A 19,334-nucleotide genomic window follows, 5' to 3' on the forward strand; every position below is an offset into this window, starting at 1 on the left:
TACCTCAAAGTGGTATTTCCTTCCTGGTGAGAGACCAGAAACAGTATAACAATAGAGATCGGGCCAAGCACCACAACGTTTCGGTTCCGTTACAAGTTTCCTGTTACGGCCACTGTCTTCTATACTGTACGTGATAGTGAAGTATTCAATATCCCCGTACGTGTTGAGTGGTGGAGACCACCTCAAGCCAACCATTCTGCGACCCCTCTTGTACACACTGAGTGACTGCACTCGTTCAGGAGCTGGAAGAGGAGAATAAAATAAAAAAAGAACGCGAATGTGTGAAAATAATATAATCCTGCTAAATGTTTCGAATCTAACAAGTTTCTTTCTATTTCTGAGCACTCTACATCACGACCACTACAAGTTACGGCCATACACCCCAATTGTAAGGGCTCTGTCGTGTCACAGTACAGACAACCTGTACATATACATTGCGGATTTCTAGACTGTAGTAAATTATCAGACATAGGGGACACATCTACAGCTACGTGACTACTCTGCAATTCACAGCTAAGTTTCTGGCAGAGGGTTCATCGAACCAACTTGAGGCTATCTCTGTACAGATCCACTCTCGAACAGCACATCCGAAAAGTGAACACATAAATATTTCTGTAAGAGCTCTGATTTCTATTATTTTATTGCCATGATCGTTTCTCCCTACGTAGGTTGGCGTCAGTAAAATATTATTGTATTCAGAGGAGAAATTTGGTTATTTAAATGTCGTGATATGTCCTCGTCCCAACGAAAATCACCTTTGTGATAAATCATTGGCACCCAACTCTCATATCATATACGTGACACTCTTTCGCATTTTTCTCGAGAGCTGCCCTGATTTGGACTTTTTCGATGTCCTCTGTCGATCCTATTTGGTAAGAATCGCATTCTGCACAGCAGTACCGTAGCATATGCCGGACGTATGTAGTGTGGACAATATATTTAGTAGACTTATTGCACCTTGTAACTATTCTGCCAATAAAATGCACTCTTGCCCACAGCTTTATCTATGTAATCGATCCCATTTCAGTTGATTATGATTGTAGTTCCTCGGTATTTAGTTGAATTGACATTTATAATATTTGTGTGATTTATCATGTACAGAAATTTAACGGGTTGATTTCAGTATTCACGTGAATGACCTCTCACTTTTAATATATTCTCCCATATCATTAGGAAGAGCAGAGGGGCTATCATATTTTCTAGGGAAACGCTAGATATTTCATTTGTTTCCATTGATTACTACGAAGTGTGACCTTTCTGACAGGAAATCAGAAATCAGGAACTGAGTCGCATAACAGAGACCATACTCCATGGGCATGTAATTTGATTAGTGGTCTCTTGTGAGGAATGGTGTCAAAAACATTCTGGAAATGTAGAAATATGGAATCAGTTTGAGATCCCTTGTCGATAGCACTCATTACTTCGTGTGAATAAAGTGCTAACTGTGTTTCATAAGAACGATATTTTATGAATCCGTGCTGACAATGTGTCGATAGACCGGTGTCTCTGAGGTAATTCATAATGTTCAAAAACAGCACATTTTTCAAACTTCTACTTGCAGATCGACGTCAGCGATATGGATTTGTAATTCGGCGAATTACGCCTATCTCCTTTCTTGAATATCAGTGCAAACTGTGCAACTTTCCAGTCTTTAGGTACGGATCTTCCGTCTAGCGAGTTACTGTATATTATCGCCATGTATGGAGTTATTTTATCAGCATAATCTGAATGGAACCTAGTAGGTATGCAACCCGAACGGAATGGTTTTAATTCATTCCTTCTTCTAACAAAAAGTTTCGGAAAGATAATTGAAAAATATTTCCATAAAATGTTTTTAGAAAGAGAGGGATAGTAAGTGAGAGAAAAGGTACTGTAAGAAATTAAAGCTCAACGCCTTAGCTTGTTTCATGTTACATAAACCAGAAACATCCATTGTGCACACTCTGTGTGCTCAGATCTGGTATGTACGAACCTTGTCCATTAGCACCAGCCGCTCGTATGTGATGTGTAATTTTGACTTGGAAGTCGAAACAATATACCAGTATTATTAACCACTACATCGACATCATGTATATCATACTCCACAAGCCACCTAATGGTGTGTGACGGAGGGTACTTTTATGTTTTAGCCGATTTATTCCAAAAAGTGACCTGCCGGCACTGATTCCGAAGATCAGCATTTTTTCCCATATCTGATAAATTAGTTAAGAAAACAGAAAGTATTACTTTCGGAGACATTTGAAGAGACTGAAATTATTAACGGGTAAAGAATGTGCACAGTGAACAGCACCGCAGTGGCAACACTGGACGTTTGTTTGCTCTCTGAACTTTCAGCGCGGTGGACGCTGCAGCCGCAGTTGACGCTGGCCGGTAGTCAGTTGTTTGAGCGACTCTCGAAGGGAATTTCAGTCAGAATCTCTAGTTTCTTCCCCAACGAAGCCAGCTGGGACAAGCATCATTACATTTCATATAATCATTAATTTGCCTAGGGACTAATGACCTCAGCAGTTGAGTCCCATAGTGCTCAGAGCCATTTAATTTGCCTATTGGCAGGTACACGAGAGAGATAATTCAATTCAGAACCTTATTAATCCAACTGGAGATAAAGTGATCCACTAAAAACGTAGGCTTCGCAGATAATCATCGTTGCAGCTTGTCGTGTAGCGCTGTGCACTGTGATTTTTTGTACGATTCGCACGCATTTTAAAGCATCTTTTTTACCTTTCACCCAAAGTGAAAAGTGACGACAAATCAGGCTGCGTCTACTTGTGTCGAGGTTTCCTGCCAACTATGCGGATACCAGAGTGCCCAAATATACGATAGCTGACTCGTCATCTTCAACGAGAAAGCAAGAAATTCGTAGGCAAAATTTCACCACCGTACTAGGGCAAGGAAAAGGAGGTCGGGTACGCTGGCTTGTCGTGTCATACAGTATGCAGGTCTGCGGGGCCTTCAGATGTGACAGCGTTGCGAATCTGAAGTGAGCTGGCATGTGAAGGCAGGCGCCCTCGCTGTCAGGATCCCAGTCGGCCAGCTGTGACCATCACATCCGAGGGTCGCCGTGTTGTGTACCAGACGCATCTTAACCTCTTCACATCTGCACCTGACGTCCAACTTCGTGTGTGTCGTCCTACACCATTGGACAGAGAGTAGCAGCGGGTCGACTAGAAAATTAGACTACCATTAACACCACATCTGCGTCTGAAATGATTCCACGACAGGAACCATGGACTGCAGATGAATGGCGTCGCATGGGGTTCTGCAATACCACAGATGACCACAGTAGACGAATGAGGTAATGACGCGCAGAAAGCGACCATCCTACCAGTGTGTTGGAGAGGTACAGCGACCGTACTCCTGGCGTTAAGGTGCAGCAACCATCGGGTGTGACTTATCGTCTTGGCTCGTAGCGACCGAGGGAACTCTCATGGCACAACAATATGTCACAAACAACCTGTGCCCTCACATGTTACCTCTCGTGTGAGTGCGACGTTGTTCCATTTTTCTAGAGGACAGTGTTCGTCCACATGTGGCACATTTCTCTGTAAACTTTCTGCATGATGTCAAGGTACTCCCATGGCCAGCAAGATTCCTAGACGAGTCCCCCATAAAACATATGTGGGACAAGCTCAGTCTTCGGCTCCATCCCAGTCCCGGCGTGCAGTATGTCAAGGAGCGTCTAGGATGGGAATGGGCCAGATTACCACACTAGAGGACAGAATGGCTTTGTAACACCCTTCCTAACTGAATCAGTCCCAGCATCCAAGCTAGAGGTGAGGCAACGTCATACTCGTAAATTGGCTCATACTGCCAGGTTACATGCAAATCTGATTGGTATTGTAATGTAAAAAAAAAAAAAATCACATACACTGTCAACCTGTGAAGGTCCAATTCGTTTTCTCCACTTTTTTTGGTAACAGCATATATTTCTTCAGGGCTTTATCATTTTTATCAAGATTTTTCCCGTGAGAAATATACAGGTGCGTAAGCAGTGCTAAAACGCAATCGATTTGGATAACTAATGAAATTAAAATATTATGTAGGAGGAAACAGGAGCTGTGTTATAATATGATGGATAGTCAAGGTCCTATAACAAACTCTTCATACAGACAATTCTGTGAGATGCTGAAGAAAGCTATCAGACGTTAGACCAAGTGAATAAAAAGCTCTCAGAGAAAAATTAAAGGTAATTGATCGACTGTAATTCTTCAGCTGTTTCAGAAATGACGAAGAAAGACATCAGACGTTAGACCAAGGGAATAAAAAGATCCCAGAGAAAAATTAAAGCTATGTGATCAATTGTAATAGAGGTATGAGGGTAGAACGTGTGCTCAGTGTATTAAACTTCTCTTTTGTGAGAATGAAACTGTTAACGACTTTCTAGAGTTTTGTAAAATCTTTAATAACAGACGGCATGTTAAATTAAAAATTTTATACTACAGGTAAGTATGTAGACTTACTGTACCTGGTAGTCCAAGACCACTATATCACATGCAACCAAAGAAGAAATAGAATCAGTTGTTACAACATTAAAGACTAAGAATCTTCAAGGGTATAACGAAATTTCAAGTAAGACTATGAAGATCAGTGTATCATACATTGCTTCTGTAAACGCAGAAACCTGTCCAATGGGTCTTTCAAATGTCGTCAGTTTCCTGACATATTGAAATATTCCTTACTGAAACCACTTTATAAAAAGGGTGAAAGAGATAACGTGCATACAGTAACATATGTTATTGTGAAAGACGTGGAATATAATACAAATGATGTAGCCAATAGGGTAGCCAATAACAACAGAATGTGCATTCAGCAAAGAGATTAATTGTTGACTATAATAAATTGCAAAGTGTACAGTTTCTGACACGGAACTCTCGAAGTAGCAAACTTTACCGAACAGTTCGTAAACTCAAGTATTTTAAATCCTTAAAACTGAGAAAAGCTGGAAGAATATCTTTCGAGTACCACGTACAAGAACTCACGCAGAAGCTGAACGATGGAAATTTCACCCTGAGATTGACCTCCACTGTCTCCAACAGTTAGTTTCACTCTGTTTTCAAATAATTGGGTGATAAGACATATTGGCAATATCAGTTCGCAAACGTCGTGTAGGTCGTCCTTTAGGTGTTTCGGAATTCTAAATCTGCAGTTCCTGTACACAAATTCCTATCATGAGATATCTTATTGGCAATATAGACTCATTCAAATGAAAGTGGAACTTCATTCAGTGAACACTAAAACGATATAGACTTGGATAACGCATCTTGAACTGTACAGATATTTGAGCTCTGTTTAGCAGGTTCCGTCCTCAACAATCATCTTGTAGCGCTGAAAGCAATAGAGAGATAAACCCCAAATATTCTAATCGAAGTTGGGACATTTCCTATTGGGATATTCCTTCTATCGTGTACAGGAATTCCTCACAGCAATTGATAACGTTTCTTTGACATGTGTTGTATATTCTTACAATATTTTTAACATGCTGCGAAGCTCAAGAATTCTTAATTTAATGAACTGTAGGAGAAGTGCGTAAGAAAATTTATAGAGGAAAATATATAATTAACAGACCATTTGAAAGAAGGGAGAGTGAAGATAATCTGTCAGAAGGCTTGCAGAAAAAAGCGAGAAAAATTGAAGTGCTTATAATGAAAGAGAATAGTTATAACTTTGAGTTACTGGGCTATTCCATGTACTACAGAGAAAAGAGATCTGGGTCAGTTTTGTATAATTCTGTGGGTAAATTAGCGCTTTCAGCATAGTTAAGTGGAATAATCATACGTACATTGTGCCATGACAACATTAAATTGTATGCTGTACATTAGTCAATAATATTCATAGAAATAAACTGCTACTGCTACCGAGTGTCTGTGACTAAAGGTACCTACAGAGGTACACCAAAAATAAGTAAGTGAAACTCTCAAAGAAAATTATAGCCTGTAAAACTTTAGTAATTAGTGTTATAGCATTGTGTAAGAAACTTGTTCCAATGGTAGGCCTCAACTGACTGACATTGAGGAGCAACGGGATTAAAATCCACATCTGGCCATCCAGATATAGGTTCGCCTTGGTTTACAAAATTCAATAACGGAAATGCTGCTATGACGAATACATTGGATTTCCTTCAGCCCTCCAGTTGAGCTTCATCCTTTATCTTCATGTCATTGATAGGAAATTGAAAGTAAATTTGACTCCATCCTGACAGAAATCACTTTAAAATTTCCCCTTTTTTACTCTTAATTGCTTATTTTGAAGATTATATACTATGTATTTTATGCCTCTGAGATACACGAAAAACTTAAAAAGATACTCGTTACTTCAATGGAGTACGTTACATATTGTTCTGGCAACACTTTTCAAGGGAATAAGAAGAATCAGAGGAATTGAACAACTAAAAGTAATAAAACTCCCTTTTACACTCTCCGACATTTCCCTCAGGGAACAAAATAGTAAGTGACAAGTTGAGGAATACGTCTGTATCCATGTATGTATCTTTATTCAATAACAGTGCTAACCATTTAATCCTTCAAATCTTTCCAGAGATTGTTTCTATCATTAACAACACAATCATGCCTTGTGCTATATTTTAAGAAAAGTGAAGCGTTTGTAATGAGAAAGAAGGAACTCATTAGGTAAATGTAATGGAAGGAGGAATGAAGGTAAAACTATATAAAGCATATTTGTAATCTTCATTCCGTATAAGAAATGTCTAAGCGCCAATTACTCTCTCCATAATAGTCAGTGACTCTAAGTCAGTCAAACTCATATACTGAAAATAGGCACTCAGATGCAGCAAACCAGATCTGAAGGAATCAATGACTCCAGTTAGATAAAACTGTTTTAACCGAGTTACGTAAAACCAGAAATTTAAAAGATAAGCACACTTAGTCATAGTATCCACTTGTTTATGATGCACTTTCCATCCCATCAATACAATCAATTCCCTGGAGAATACACCATACACGAACGTCTCAGATAGTAGCCTAATTTTTCACTGATCAAAATGTAATTTATGATTTTCGTCATAACAATTAATTTTTATAGCTCTTACCACAGAAGCTTAAGTTATGAAACCATTGGATCATGTGATTTTACACTATAACTCTTTGTAATTAAGAGTAGCTACAGAATGATTACTGACAAGCATGTATTACGCTATAATGGCAAGTAAATTGCATTTTCCTGATACCTCATGTTACTTGCAACTACTTGAAGCAAAAGTACACTTACCTGTGCTACTGGTACAGAATGGAATGTTCAGTTGATCTGAGTCACTGGTTCCACCTGAGGCGACAACTGTAATGTAAGCATCATAGCAGTTGCTGGGTGTGAGGTTTGTGAAGTTGACATTCAGAATGTTTTCGGCAACTGTTCCCTGTTGAATAATCTCATCTGTGTTATTCTCAACCAGTGAATAATGGTAGCCATAAATGTAGCCATTAAGACCAGTGCAGTCTTCAGGAGGCATCCAACTTAGGGAAACACTTGTATTGGACACAGCAAGTGTTGGATTTTCAGCAGCAGAGGGTGCCACTTGTGGTGCTGAAACAGATGAAGATTAAAAGTATCCATCCAGTAGCAGAAAGTGCCTTTAAATTACTACTGAATTACACAGTGGTACATTTAACTTAAAATGAAGTGCTGCTTAAGCACAACTCGTTCCAACGGAATTCATTTTGAACGAAATGTATCTGAGGCAAATTTTAACAGATGGAAAACATTTCTACGCCTGAAATCTGAAATAAGTTGGAGGAATAAATTTAAAGACACATACTGTAGTGGAAGCAACGTTCAGTGTTAATATTGTTTAAGAGGATTCACAAAACTAATTATTTTTATTGCGAAAAATTTTTCAGTACGTTCTGACTATCCAGTCATGTCTTTACATAATCTTTTGCGATGGTGAGTGGAAAACTGATTAGGAAAGAATTGACAGGAAAGAAAATAGGTGGGCTTCTTAATGGAACAGTGAGGAAAAGTTATTGTTTTAAGTCTACACATGTGTCTGCTATTTTAACACACAAATTTACATCCTGCAGAATACATCCAGTTACTTGTAACAAATATTTAAAATGTTTTCCACTTCTTTCAAGCACAGCCATGCAAATCTTTCAGTATCTCTACCAAAACAATGTAAACGAAAGGATTACGTCTGTAGACCACTATAGCCAAATTGCTGCTTGCGTCTTGCTGACATAAATAATAAAGCTTTTGTTCTGAACAGTAATGAACATTTCGGATATATAACTTGACGTTGTACTTGAAAGTACTTTCAACAGTTCCCAGTACGAAGAACATAAAGTCCACATTTTTTTTAAAAAACAAGTGTTCTTGTCAGTAAATCATATTTTCTTGATTCCTGATGACAAACAAGGGTTTTAATGGATGTAAACCACGGCCGAGTAGAGCTGTAGGCATGGTACCTCTGCTACTCGTTGTGTAAAAAGGTGCAGATCAAGATTAACTGCTGTAACAATACTTACTCTTTTCAGTAGTTGTTGTTGTAATAATGCTCTTCAGTCCAGAGACTGGTTTGATGCGGCACTCCATGCTACTCTGTCCTGTGGAAATCTCTTCATCCCACAATAACTACTGCAACCTACATTCTTTTAAACATCCTTATTGTATTCATCTCCTGGTCCCTCTTCAAAACTTTTCCATGCTACGCTTGCCTCCAGTACATTCTTGAGCCCTTGACATCCGAGAATGTGTCCTATCAACCAATCATAGCTTTTAATTAGGTTATGCCAGAAACTTCTTTTCTCGGCAGTTCCATTCAGAACCGCCTCATTGGTTACATGATCAATCCATTTGACTTCTGCATTATTCTGTAGCTCTGCATTTCGAATGCCATGTCTCAACTTTTTATCGCCCGCGTTTCTCTTCTGCACAAGGCTTCATTACAGAGAAGTACGTCCAGAAAAAGCTTTCTAGCACATAGTATTTATATTCAATATTAACCAATTCCATTTCTTCAGAAACGATTTTTTTCGCCAGTCCACGTTTCATATCATCCCTGCTTCGGTTATCATCAGTTATTTTACTGCCCAAATAACAAAATGTATCTCCTACTTTGTGTCTCTCATGTCCTCATCTAATTCCCTCAGTCTCACCTGTTTCAGTTGATTTACATTCCATTATCCTTGATTTGCTTTTGTTAATGATCATCTTATATCATCCCTTCAAGACACTGTCCATTCCTTCAGCTGCTCGTCCAAGTCATTTGCTGTCTCTGACAGAATTACAGTGTCATCGGCAAACCTTAGAGTTTTTATTTCTTCACTCTGGACTTTAATTTCTTCTCAGAGTTTTCTTCGGTTTCCTCTACTGCTTGCTCAATGCGCTGACTGAATAACATCCTGCTCTCACTCCCTTCCCTTTCACATCCCTCGACTCTTTTAACTGTCGTCTGGTTTCTGTCCAAGTTGTATATAAACTTTCGCTCCCTGTATTTCACTCTTGCTATCTTAGGAATTTCAAAGACTGTTTTCCAGTCAGCATTGTCAAAATATATCTCAAAATCGACGAAAGGTATAAACGAAGGTTTGCCTTTCCTTAACCTATATTCTATGAGAAGTCATAGGGTCAGTACTACCTCGCGTGTTCCTACATTTCTCAGGAACCCAAACTGATCTTCCTAGAGGTCAGTTTCTACAAATTTTCCCATTCTCCCTTAAATAAGTCGTGACATTATTTTGCAACGTGCTTATTAAACTTGTAGTTTGGTAATATACATAACTGTCACCACCAGTTTTCTTTAGAATTGGAATTATTAAAATCTTCTTAAAGTCTGAGGGTATTTCCCCTGTCTGACACATGTTGAGCACCAGATGGAAAAGTTTTACCATGGATGGTTCTCCCAAGTATATGAGTACTTCAAACGAATGTTTTCTATTCCAGCAGCCTTGTTTGGAATTATGTCTTTCAGAGCTCTGTCAGATTCTTCTCGCAGTATCACATTTCCTGTCTGATTTACATCCATGTCATCTTGTCCTCCTATAATAATGCCATCACGTTCTTTTCACTTCCATAGCATTTCCCTACACTCCTTCCACCTTTCAGCTTTCCATTAATTGCTTAGTACTGATTTTCCAACTGAGCTCTTGACGTTTATATAGCCGTTTCTCTTTGCTACAAAGGCCTCTTTAACTTTCGTCTGGCCAGTATCTATCTTTCCCCTAGTTATGTACGCTGCTGTATCCTTACAGATGTGCTCGAGCCATTGCTGCTTAGCCATTTTGAACTCTCTGTCAGTTGAATTCCTTACTCGTTTGTATTTCACCCGCTTCATTTGCTGTATTTTTATATTTCCTCCTTTCATAAATTAAATTCAGTATCTCCTGTGACATTCACGGATTCCTGCTAGTGCTCTTCGTTTTACGCATTTGATCCTCTGTTTCTTTCGCTGCTTCACCTCTCAAAGTAGCCCATTCCGTTTTACTGTGTTCCTTTCTCCAGTTTCAGTCAATAGTTGCCTGATGCTCCCTCTTTCAACGACCTCTGGCTCAGTTTCCTACCTTTTTGCAATTTCTTCAGTTTTAATCTACAGTTCATAACCAATAAATTGTGGCCAGTGTCCTCATCTGCCTCTGGAAATGGCTTATGGTTTAAAATTTAATTCCGAAGTATCTGTTGTACCATTATATAATAAATCTGAAATCCAGCGACGACTACAGGCCTCTTCCACGTATATAACCTCCATTCATGATTCTTAAACCAATCGTTAGAGATGATTACATTATGCTTCGCGCAAAATGCAACCGAGTGGTTTCGTCTTAATCCTTTCCCCCAGTCCACAGTCTCCTACAATGTTTCCTTCTGTTCCTACGACCGAATTCCAGTCGCCCATCACGATTAAGTTTTCTAGTACATTAACCATCCAAATGAATTGTTTTATGTTATCATTCATTCTTTTAACCTCTTCATCACCTACGGAGCTAGGTGGCATGTAAACCTGTGTTACTCTGATGGATGCTGAGTTTGTGTCTGTCTTAGCTACTACGCTGGTCGTAGTAGTGTACTCTCATTCCTGTTTAAATATTCATAATTAGGCCTACTTGTGCGTTGCCTCTATTCCATTTTGTATTTATAATCCTGAACACGCTTGACCGGAAGTCCTGTTCAACCTGCCAACGAACTTCGCTAATCATCACTATACCTAAACTGATCCTATTTTTTGTTTTTGTTTTAAATGTTCCAACCTACCTACCTGATTAAGGGATCTAATATTCTACGATCTGATCCGTAAATTGGTGGTTTTTTTCCGGTTGACGATATCCTTCTGAACAGACACTGCGCAAAGATATAAAAGGTGGTCTATCTTGCACTTCTGGCCATTAAAATTGCTACAGCAAGAAGAAATGCAGATGATAAACGGCTATTCATTGAACAAATATATTATACTACAAATGTCTTGTGATTCCATTTTCACGCAATTTGGGTGCATAGATCCTGAGAAATCAGTACCCAGAACAACCACCTCTGGCCGTAATAACGGCCTTGATACGTCAGGGCATTGAGTCAAACAGAGCTTCGATAGCGTGTACAGGTATAGCTGCCCATGCAGCTTCAACACGATACCACAATTCATCAAGAGTAGTGACTGGCGTATTGTGACGAGCCAGTTGCTCGTCCACCATTGACCAGACGTTTCCAATTGGTGAGAGATCTGGAGAATGTGCTCGCCAGGGCAGCAGTCGAACATTATCTGTATCCAGAAAGGCCCGTACAGAACCTGCAACATGCGGTCATGCATTATCCACCTGAAAGTAGGGTTTCGCAGGGATCGAATTAAGCGTAGAGCCACAGAAACGTAACGTCCACTGTTCAAAGTGCCGTCAATGCGAACAAGAGGTGACCGAGACGTGTAACCAAGTGTTACGCCAGCATGGCGATGACGAATACACGCTTCCAATGTGCGTTCACCGCGATGTGGCCAAACACGGATGCGGCCATCATGATATTGTAAACAGAACCTGGATTAGTCCGAAAAGATGACGTTTTGCCATTCGTGCACCCAGGTTCGTCGTTGAGTACACCATCGCAGGCGCTCCTGTCTGTGATGCTGCGTCAACGGTAACTGCAGCCTTGGTCTCCGAGCTGATAGTCCATGCTGCTGCAAACGTCGTCGAACTGTTCGTGCAGATGGTTGTCTTGCAAACGTCGTCATCTGTTGACTCAGGGATCGAGACGTGGCTGCACGATCCGTTGCAGCCATGCGGATAAGATGCTTGTCATCTCGACTGCTAGTGATACCAGGCCGTTGGGATCCAGCACGGCGTTCCGTATTACCCTCCTGAACCCACCGATTTCGTATTATGCTAACAATCATTGGATCTCGACCAACGCGAGCAACAATGTAGCGATACGATAATCCTCAATCGCCATAGGGTACAATCCGACCTTTATCAAAGTCGGAAACGAGATGGTACGCATTTCTCCTCCTTACACGAGGCATCACAACAACGTTTCACCAGGCAACGCCGGTCAACTGCTGTTTGTGTACGATAAATCGGTTGGAAACTTTCCTCTTGTCAGCACGTTGTAGGTGTCGCCACCGGCGCCAACCTTGTGTGAATGCTCTGAAAAGCTAATCATTGGCATATCACAGCATCTTCTTCGTGTCGGTTAAATTTCGCGTCTGTAGCACATCATCTTCGTGGTGCAGCAATTTTAATGGCCAGTAGTGTATCTCCGGAATTTTTTACCCAAGAAGATGCCATCATCATTTAACCGTACGGTATATCGCCCTTCCCTCCGGAAACTAACGGCTGTAGTTTCCTCTTGCTGTCAGCTGTTCGCTGTACGAGCTTAGGGAGGACATGTTGGTTGTGTTACAAGGCCTTATAAGTCAGTGATCCAGACTATTGGCCATGCAGCTACTGAAAAGGCGACTGCCCGCCTGCAAAATTTTTCTGGCCTCTGAACAGATATTCTTCCGTTGTAGTTGCACCTACGATGCGGCTGTTGGAATTGTTGCCCACCACAGAAAAGACAATGTTTTCGTTAGGACAGTTCCTGTACCTTGAGTGACAAGACTAGTGATCCATACCACAGTGCGACGGTCGCGAAATTATGTCTTTACTTGTCGATTACCTTCTTGCGACCATCTTAGATTATTCCGATATTTCACTGTGTAAATGTTCCATGTTTATAAATAAAATTTGCGAGATTCTCTAAGCACACTCAACACATCTTTATTATAATATTCTCCTTACTGCATGACTAACAAAGAATTCCTCAAAGTCAAAGTACAATAACACAACAGTGTACCGCACTTCATTCAGTAAGTGGCACCGTCAGACAAGAAACGCAATTCACGTTCTCCAGTAGCAACAGTGAGAGCGCTTGTTCCTCTTGCCAGCTGATAGGGCAGGACGGCATCTTTGCTGGAAGATTTCTGATAACATTAACAAAACTGTGCTGCTGATTAGAACACTTACCGAAGACAAATATTCAGTTCTAAAAGCCCGGTTCAATGGCAGTAACTCAATTCATCCCTTCTGTACTAAAGTTCCAATACAGACATGCTTTTTTTTACAATTTTCAAAGTTTCCAGGCAGTGACCGATGAGTCTGTGCGCAACGGTTTGCCTAAATCTCCGTATGGCCAAAAGAGCTTGGAAGCATAATTTTCGAGAAAAAAGACTAGTTCAGCAATTCAGAGGCACACAAAGAGCAACTTAAGAGTTGAATGTAAACTTTAACTGGTAGGAAATGCGTGGAAATGGATCAAACCAGTTTTCCTGCAGGCCATATTTTTAAAACTCTATGAGTAATAATCTAATGCATCTTCGAATCTGAGCTACTAAAAGATGCGAACAAGAAACAAAAATGCCTGGAATTTAGGCAGAACATTTTTTACGTTTTATCTTTTGCTTTTAATATGAATAACGCCTCAGTAACCCGGACTTGGCTAATTTCGAATCCGAGAACCTGAGACTGGACAACCAGTCGCGCCAGGCTCATTCACCGCGGCATGTTGGACGCACTTCCTCCCTTCCCATTCGCTTCTCCTTAATCGACAATATATAACAACCTTCTGTGTCACTGATACACATGAAAGCAATCAAGCCAAAGTTCACGTGACGGGGTGTATTAAATTCAATGTCTGTGATTACTTTAAAAGTGTATGGTAGTGCTCACAATACTATAAATCAGCGAAAATGACTGTTAGGAGTAGATATCAATCGATAAGTGTAGGAGTTAAATCAAAGTGCTTGATAATATCCGTATGGGTGCTCCTGCCCAGAGTGTTATGATGGAGTTTGACACTGCTAAGTCGACTTATGACGACGTCAAGAAGTAGTGCACCGAAACAACGGACTTTGTGATAAACGAAACAAATCAGCAGGAAAATGAAAACGGACACCTGGATCAAAACTGATCAGCATTTATGATGATGAGAATAATGATGATGATAACGATGACAATCATAAGCTGGTGGAAACTATGACGCTTCTTCCTGTAAGAATATTCTAACTGCAGGCTGCAGCGGAAAGATTTCTCTAGTACCTTCCGCCGCGGAAGTCGAACACGCGCCCGAACAAATGAACGTGGCCAGCCCATAGAGGGCTCCGCCTCCGCGGCGGCTCTTCCGCACAGCGAGGGCCCCACCGCTACGCCACGTGCAGACAGCGGCCAATAGCCGCTCCCTCCGGTTTCGTATATAGGGACCCGCTCTGCCCTAGTCCACTTTTAACCTGTGCATGCGCATCCAGTGTCTTCTCTGTGTTTTAAGAATCGCCAACTGTGTTTTTTAACTTTCTGGTGACTTTTTTAACTGTCCCCAATGAACTTCTACATGTCAGTGTATTTTTACCTCCATTTTCTCCCCTTACACTGTTTTATGTTCCCCTTCTGTATGTATTATTTTATTCTTGTTTTAGTTGTCATGTCACTCGGCTGAAGAGCGGCGGATTGTGCTGCTGACAGCCCTCCCCTGCCCATATGGGGCAGGGGCATGAAATCACAATAAAGAAGAAAAAAAAGAAAACCTAGTCCAGTAAGCCACATCTCCGGCGGTACTCCGCAAGGTTACCGCCCTTCGATTGTGCCATTCCAGCACTAATCGAAGTGCTAGGTTTTTCAGGTGCCAGCCAGCCAGCCAGCCAGCAGCAGCAGCAGCAGCGGTCCCGGTTTCGGCCAGTAGCAGCGGTCCCGGCCAGCAGCAGCGGTCCCGCCCAGCAGCGGCGGCAGCAGCGGTCCTGCCGGTAGCAGCCAGCCAGCCAGCCTCCTGCAGCAGCAGCGGCAGCTGCGGCATTCCTGCCACCCGTCGTCGCCATCAGCGCCAGCGCCAGCAGCGTGCGACTCTAATCTTCGTCCGTCTTCGTCTTCCTCCGTCTCCCTCTCCGTCTCCATCTGTCCCCAGTTTTTGTCCTTTCTTTTTCGTCCTGTGCGTTTTTGTTTCTCCCTGTCATGTCAGCCCCCACCACCACTACCACCACAGCCACAGTTTATACTTCCCCCTACGCCGCCACCACCACCATAAGATGGTGTGCCCAGTCACACCCCCTCTTTCCACCCCGCCTCTTCTCACTCTCCCTTCGCCCTCGCTCTTTGTTGCCCACTCTCCAGCTTCTTCCCCCGGCTCCTCTCCCTCTGATCCTTTCCCCCCACTCCCCCGGCCTGTCACTGCAGCTCCAGCTAGGGTGGTGGCCTGTCAGGCCACTGCCCATGCCCAACTCTCCCCATCGCTTTCGCCATCACCGCCACCACTGTCGCCGTCGCTGTCACCTTCACCGTCACCATCTCCAGCGCCGACTGCTGCGTCCATGCTGGGACCTGCCCCTTCCCGCCACCTCCCTATAGCTCCCGTCCCTCATATCACCACCCATCCTTCTGCCACTGTTAAACGCCCTAGTGGCACCACCACCTCCTCTGCTCCCAAAAGGGCACCACCCCGTCCTCCTTCCCCCCCCCCCCAGGATGCCATGGATGTCTCCCTGCCTGGCCCTGCTCCCTCCACCTCCTCCTCCTCTTCCCAACCCTCTTTATACAAATACCTCCTCTCCCGTCCCGATCCTTCACTTCTCGAGGCCTGGAATCTATCCCTCCTCCTTCGCCAACACTTCCCTGGTGCCCCCATCTCTCTCCTCACTCCCAGATAGGATTCCGTTCTCATCTCCTCCCCCAGCCCAACCCTCCATACTGACATCCTCTCCCACCTCCCCATCACCTGTTTTGGCCCCAACGCCTCCCTCACCCCTGCTCCTTCTTCATCTCCTCCCCGCCAACCCCAACCCCCGCGTTGCCCGCCAACCCTCACTGCCATGATCACTTGGCTTAGTCTGACGATCATGGAGGAGGAGGTGTTGGCGGAGCTCAAGGCGCATCCCACGCTGGAGGTGCGGGCAGTCCACCACATTTTCAACTCGGCTGCCTCCCTCAGCCCTGCTCCTTCTTCGTCTCCTCCCCGCCAACCCCAACCCCCGCGTTGCCCGCCAACCCTCACTGCCATGATCACTTGGCTTAGTCTGACGATCATGGAGGAGGAGGTGTTGGCGGAGCTCAAGGCGCATCCCACGCTGGAGGTGCGGGCAGTCCACCACATTTTCAACTCGGCTGGCTTCACCAGCCTTATGTGGGTATTCTCCGAGGACGCCCCCTCCATTGACCGTCTCCTGAAGGAGGGTGCCCACCTCTTCAACCAGCGCTATAAGGTCGACCCCTCCCATTCCCCCCCTCAATCCCTGCGCTGCCAGAGGTGTCTGCACTATAATGCACACCCAAAAGCTGAGTGCCATGAGGCCCCCACCTGCCCGCATTGTAGGCAAGTGCACTTCCTCCAGCAGTGCCCTAACCTTCCATCCCCTCCCTCCTGCAATACCTGCAATCTCCCCCGTCCCACCTACTCCCAAAAGTGTAAATACCGACCCCCTCCGACCACTCCTGAACTCACCATCCCTGTCCGTCCTCTGGACGCCCCCACCCCTCCTGGCAATTCCCTTCGCCCACCCCCTACCGCTGAGGACATCATCAGATTCCTCACCATCGTCCTTCAGAATGTTCATCCTTTTCAGCGCCCCCACACTCTCCAACAGATATCCCTCGCCGCCGGTTCCATTTTCCAACTCAAAATGTACGCCACCTACTCCAACAACCAGGCCTATTTCACCTTCTCCCGTCTTGACACCCTTGTCTAAATCACTGACATGGCGCGACAGCACCGTATCCTTTTCAACAATATCCGCTCCCTTCCCGCCAACAAGAACCTCTTCCTGCACACCCTTGCCACCTACTGCGTGGATGCCTTCCTCCTCAATGAAATCTTCCTCCAACCCCACCACACCATCCACACTTCGCCCTATCTCCTCCACCGCTCCGATAATCGCCTCCCGATTGCGCGTGGTGGAGTTGCCATTGGTCACCACCGCCAGATCCCCATTCGGCTCCAACCTCTCCTTCTCGACCCCACTGAACACCTGATCCTTAGTCTCTTCTTCCCCGGCCTTACCGTTACCTGCGCCACCATCTATGTCCGCCCTCACGCCCCTATTCCCTTCGAATTCCTCTCCCACATTGACTGTACCTTCTCCTCCTACATGATCGCCGCCGACCTCAACATCCATAGTCGTTCCGCCGCCCAGTTACGGCGGTGGCATCGGTTCCTTTCCTCCCTTCAAGGCGACCTCATCCCCATCCCCCAGCACACCCATCCCGAATCAAACTCCACTACCGATGTTATCCTTTCCTCCCCCAACCTCCTTGGCTGCATAACGGTGGATGTCCTGGAGCCTATTGGTAGCGACCATCTCCCTGTCCTCCTCATCATTTGAGACGGTCGTCGCCCCCGCCCCAACCCTCGTCATGACCCTCCCCCTTAGTACGTCCATGACTATTCACGTGCCAACTGGAATGCCTACTGGGATACTCTCTCCACCCAGGTCGATAGCCACCCCTTCACCTACCACCACCCTGACGATGTCACCCATGCCGCGTCCTTTCTCCAGCAGACCTTGTCTGAGGCCGTGGAGGCCCACGTCCCTACTCTCGCCATCCACCCCCACCATCCTACCTTACCCCCACAGGCCGTCCTCCTCCTCCGTGAATCCTGCCTTCTCTACCATGCCTTCCTCTGCACGCGTGACCCGGACACACTACGACGCCACTGGCAACTCCAGCGACACATTCGTAATTTACTCGCGGCTAAGAAATGCCGGGACTGGCGACAGACACACACCTGTTTAAATGCTACCCTACCTATCAACTCGTCCAAGTTCTGGTCATCCTTCCATCGCCTTACCGGAACTAAATCCTCCCCCTACTATCCTCTTCTCCACGATGATCACCCCCTCCCTGACTCCCTTAGTAAGGGATGTTTTCTCCACCCCCAATGATCCCCCGTTCAATTACTCCCTCTTCCCGGATGTCCGCGATCGAACTGACACCTCTGTCCCTCGCCTCGTCCCTGGTTTCCAGTACTTGGACAACATTGCACACATGGAACTCAATGCCCCTATCACTACACAGGATCTCATTGCTACACTACGCACACAACGCAACACTGCTCCTGGTCACGATCGTGTCACCTACCGTAACCTTCGTGAAGCTCCTGTCTCTTTCCTCTCCTCCCTGGACAGGCTCTACACTGTAGTCCTGTCCACTGGTTACTACCCCGACCTGTGGAAAACCTTCCGTATCCTGATGTTCCTTAAACCTGGCAAACCGCCGTCCTCCATCTCCTCCTACCGTCCCATCAGCCTTACCTCGGTCTTCAGCAAGGTCCTGGAATCTATCCTCACCCGCCGCATCCACCAGCACCTCCGCCAGCACTGCCTCCTTCCCGTTACCCAGTGTGGCTTTGGGCCATCCTTCTCTTCCGACGATCTTCTCCTTCACCTCACTCATCTCCTTTCTGACCAGCTTAATTCCCGTCGCTCCGCCATCTTCCTCTCCCTGGACCTCGAACGTGCTTATGACTGCGTATGGCATTCTGGTCTCCTCTTCAAGCTCCAAACCTTCGCCCTTCCCATTAACTACATCCGCCTGATTGGCTCCTTTCTCTCCCACCATCCTTCCTATGTCACCATCCTTAACACGGACTCCTACACCTTTTTCCCCTCCGCCGGTGTGCCCCAAGGCTCTGTCCTCTCTCCCTTCTGTACCTTTTGTATACGGCGGACATGCCGCCCCTGTCACCCCCTGTCCACCTTCTCCAGTTTGCCGATGACACCGCCTTCCTTGCCATTGCCCCCACCCTGCAGCGCTCCCAACACCTTCTCCAATCCCATCTAGACCGGTTCACCACTTGGTGCAACCAGTGGTTGCTCAAGGTCAATCCCTCCAAAACCCAGGCAATCATTGTCGGCAAAACCACCCCTTCCTTCCGCCTCCTTGATT

General features: G+C 44.6%; 1 protein-coding gene across 2 annotated transcripts in view; it reads right to left on the minus strand.

Moving 5' to 3' along the window:
- LOC126416700 (phosphatidylinositol phosphatase PTPRQ-like) overlaps positions 1 to 19,334 on the minus strand; it is a 179,519-nt gene that overhangs the window by 75,405 nt on the left and 84,780 nt on the right. The window contains exons 6-7 of one of the 2 annotated variants that reach the window (XM_050084507.1): positions 7,225 to 7,536; positions 4 to 242 (exon numbers count right to left, since the gene is read on the minus strand). In XM_050084507.1, the coding sequence (XP_049940464.1) occupies positions 4 to 242; positions 7,225 to 7,536 (551 nt within the window). The remainder of the gene's footprint in view (positions 1 to 3; positions 243 to 7,224; positions 7,537 to 19,334) is intronic. The other variant, XM_050084508.1, reaches the window with a different exon arrangement.

The sequence above is a fragment of the Schistocerca serialis genome, chromosome 8, assembly GCF_023864345.2.
Source record: "Schistocerca serialis cubense isolate TAMUIC-IGC-003099 chromosome 8, iqSchSeri2.2, whole genome shotgun sequence".
Classification (NCBI taxonomy): domain Eukaryota; kingdom Metazoa; phylum Arthropoda; class Insecta; order Orthoptera; family Acrididae; genus Schistocerca; species Schistocerca serialis.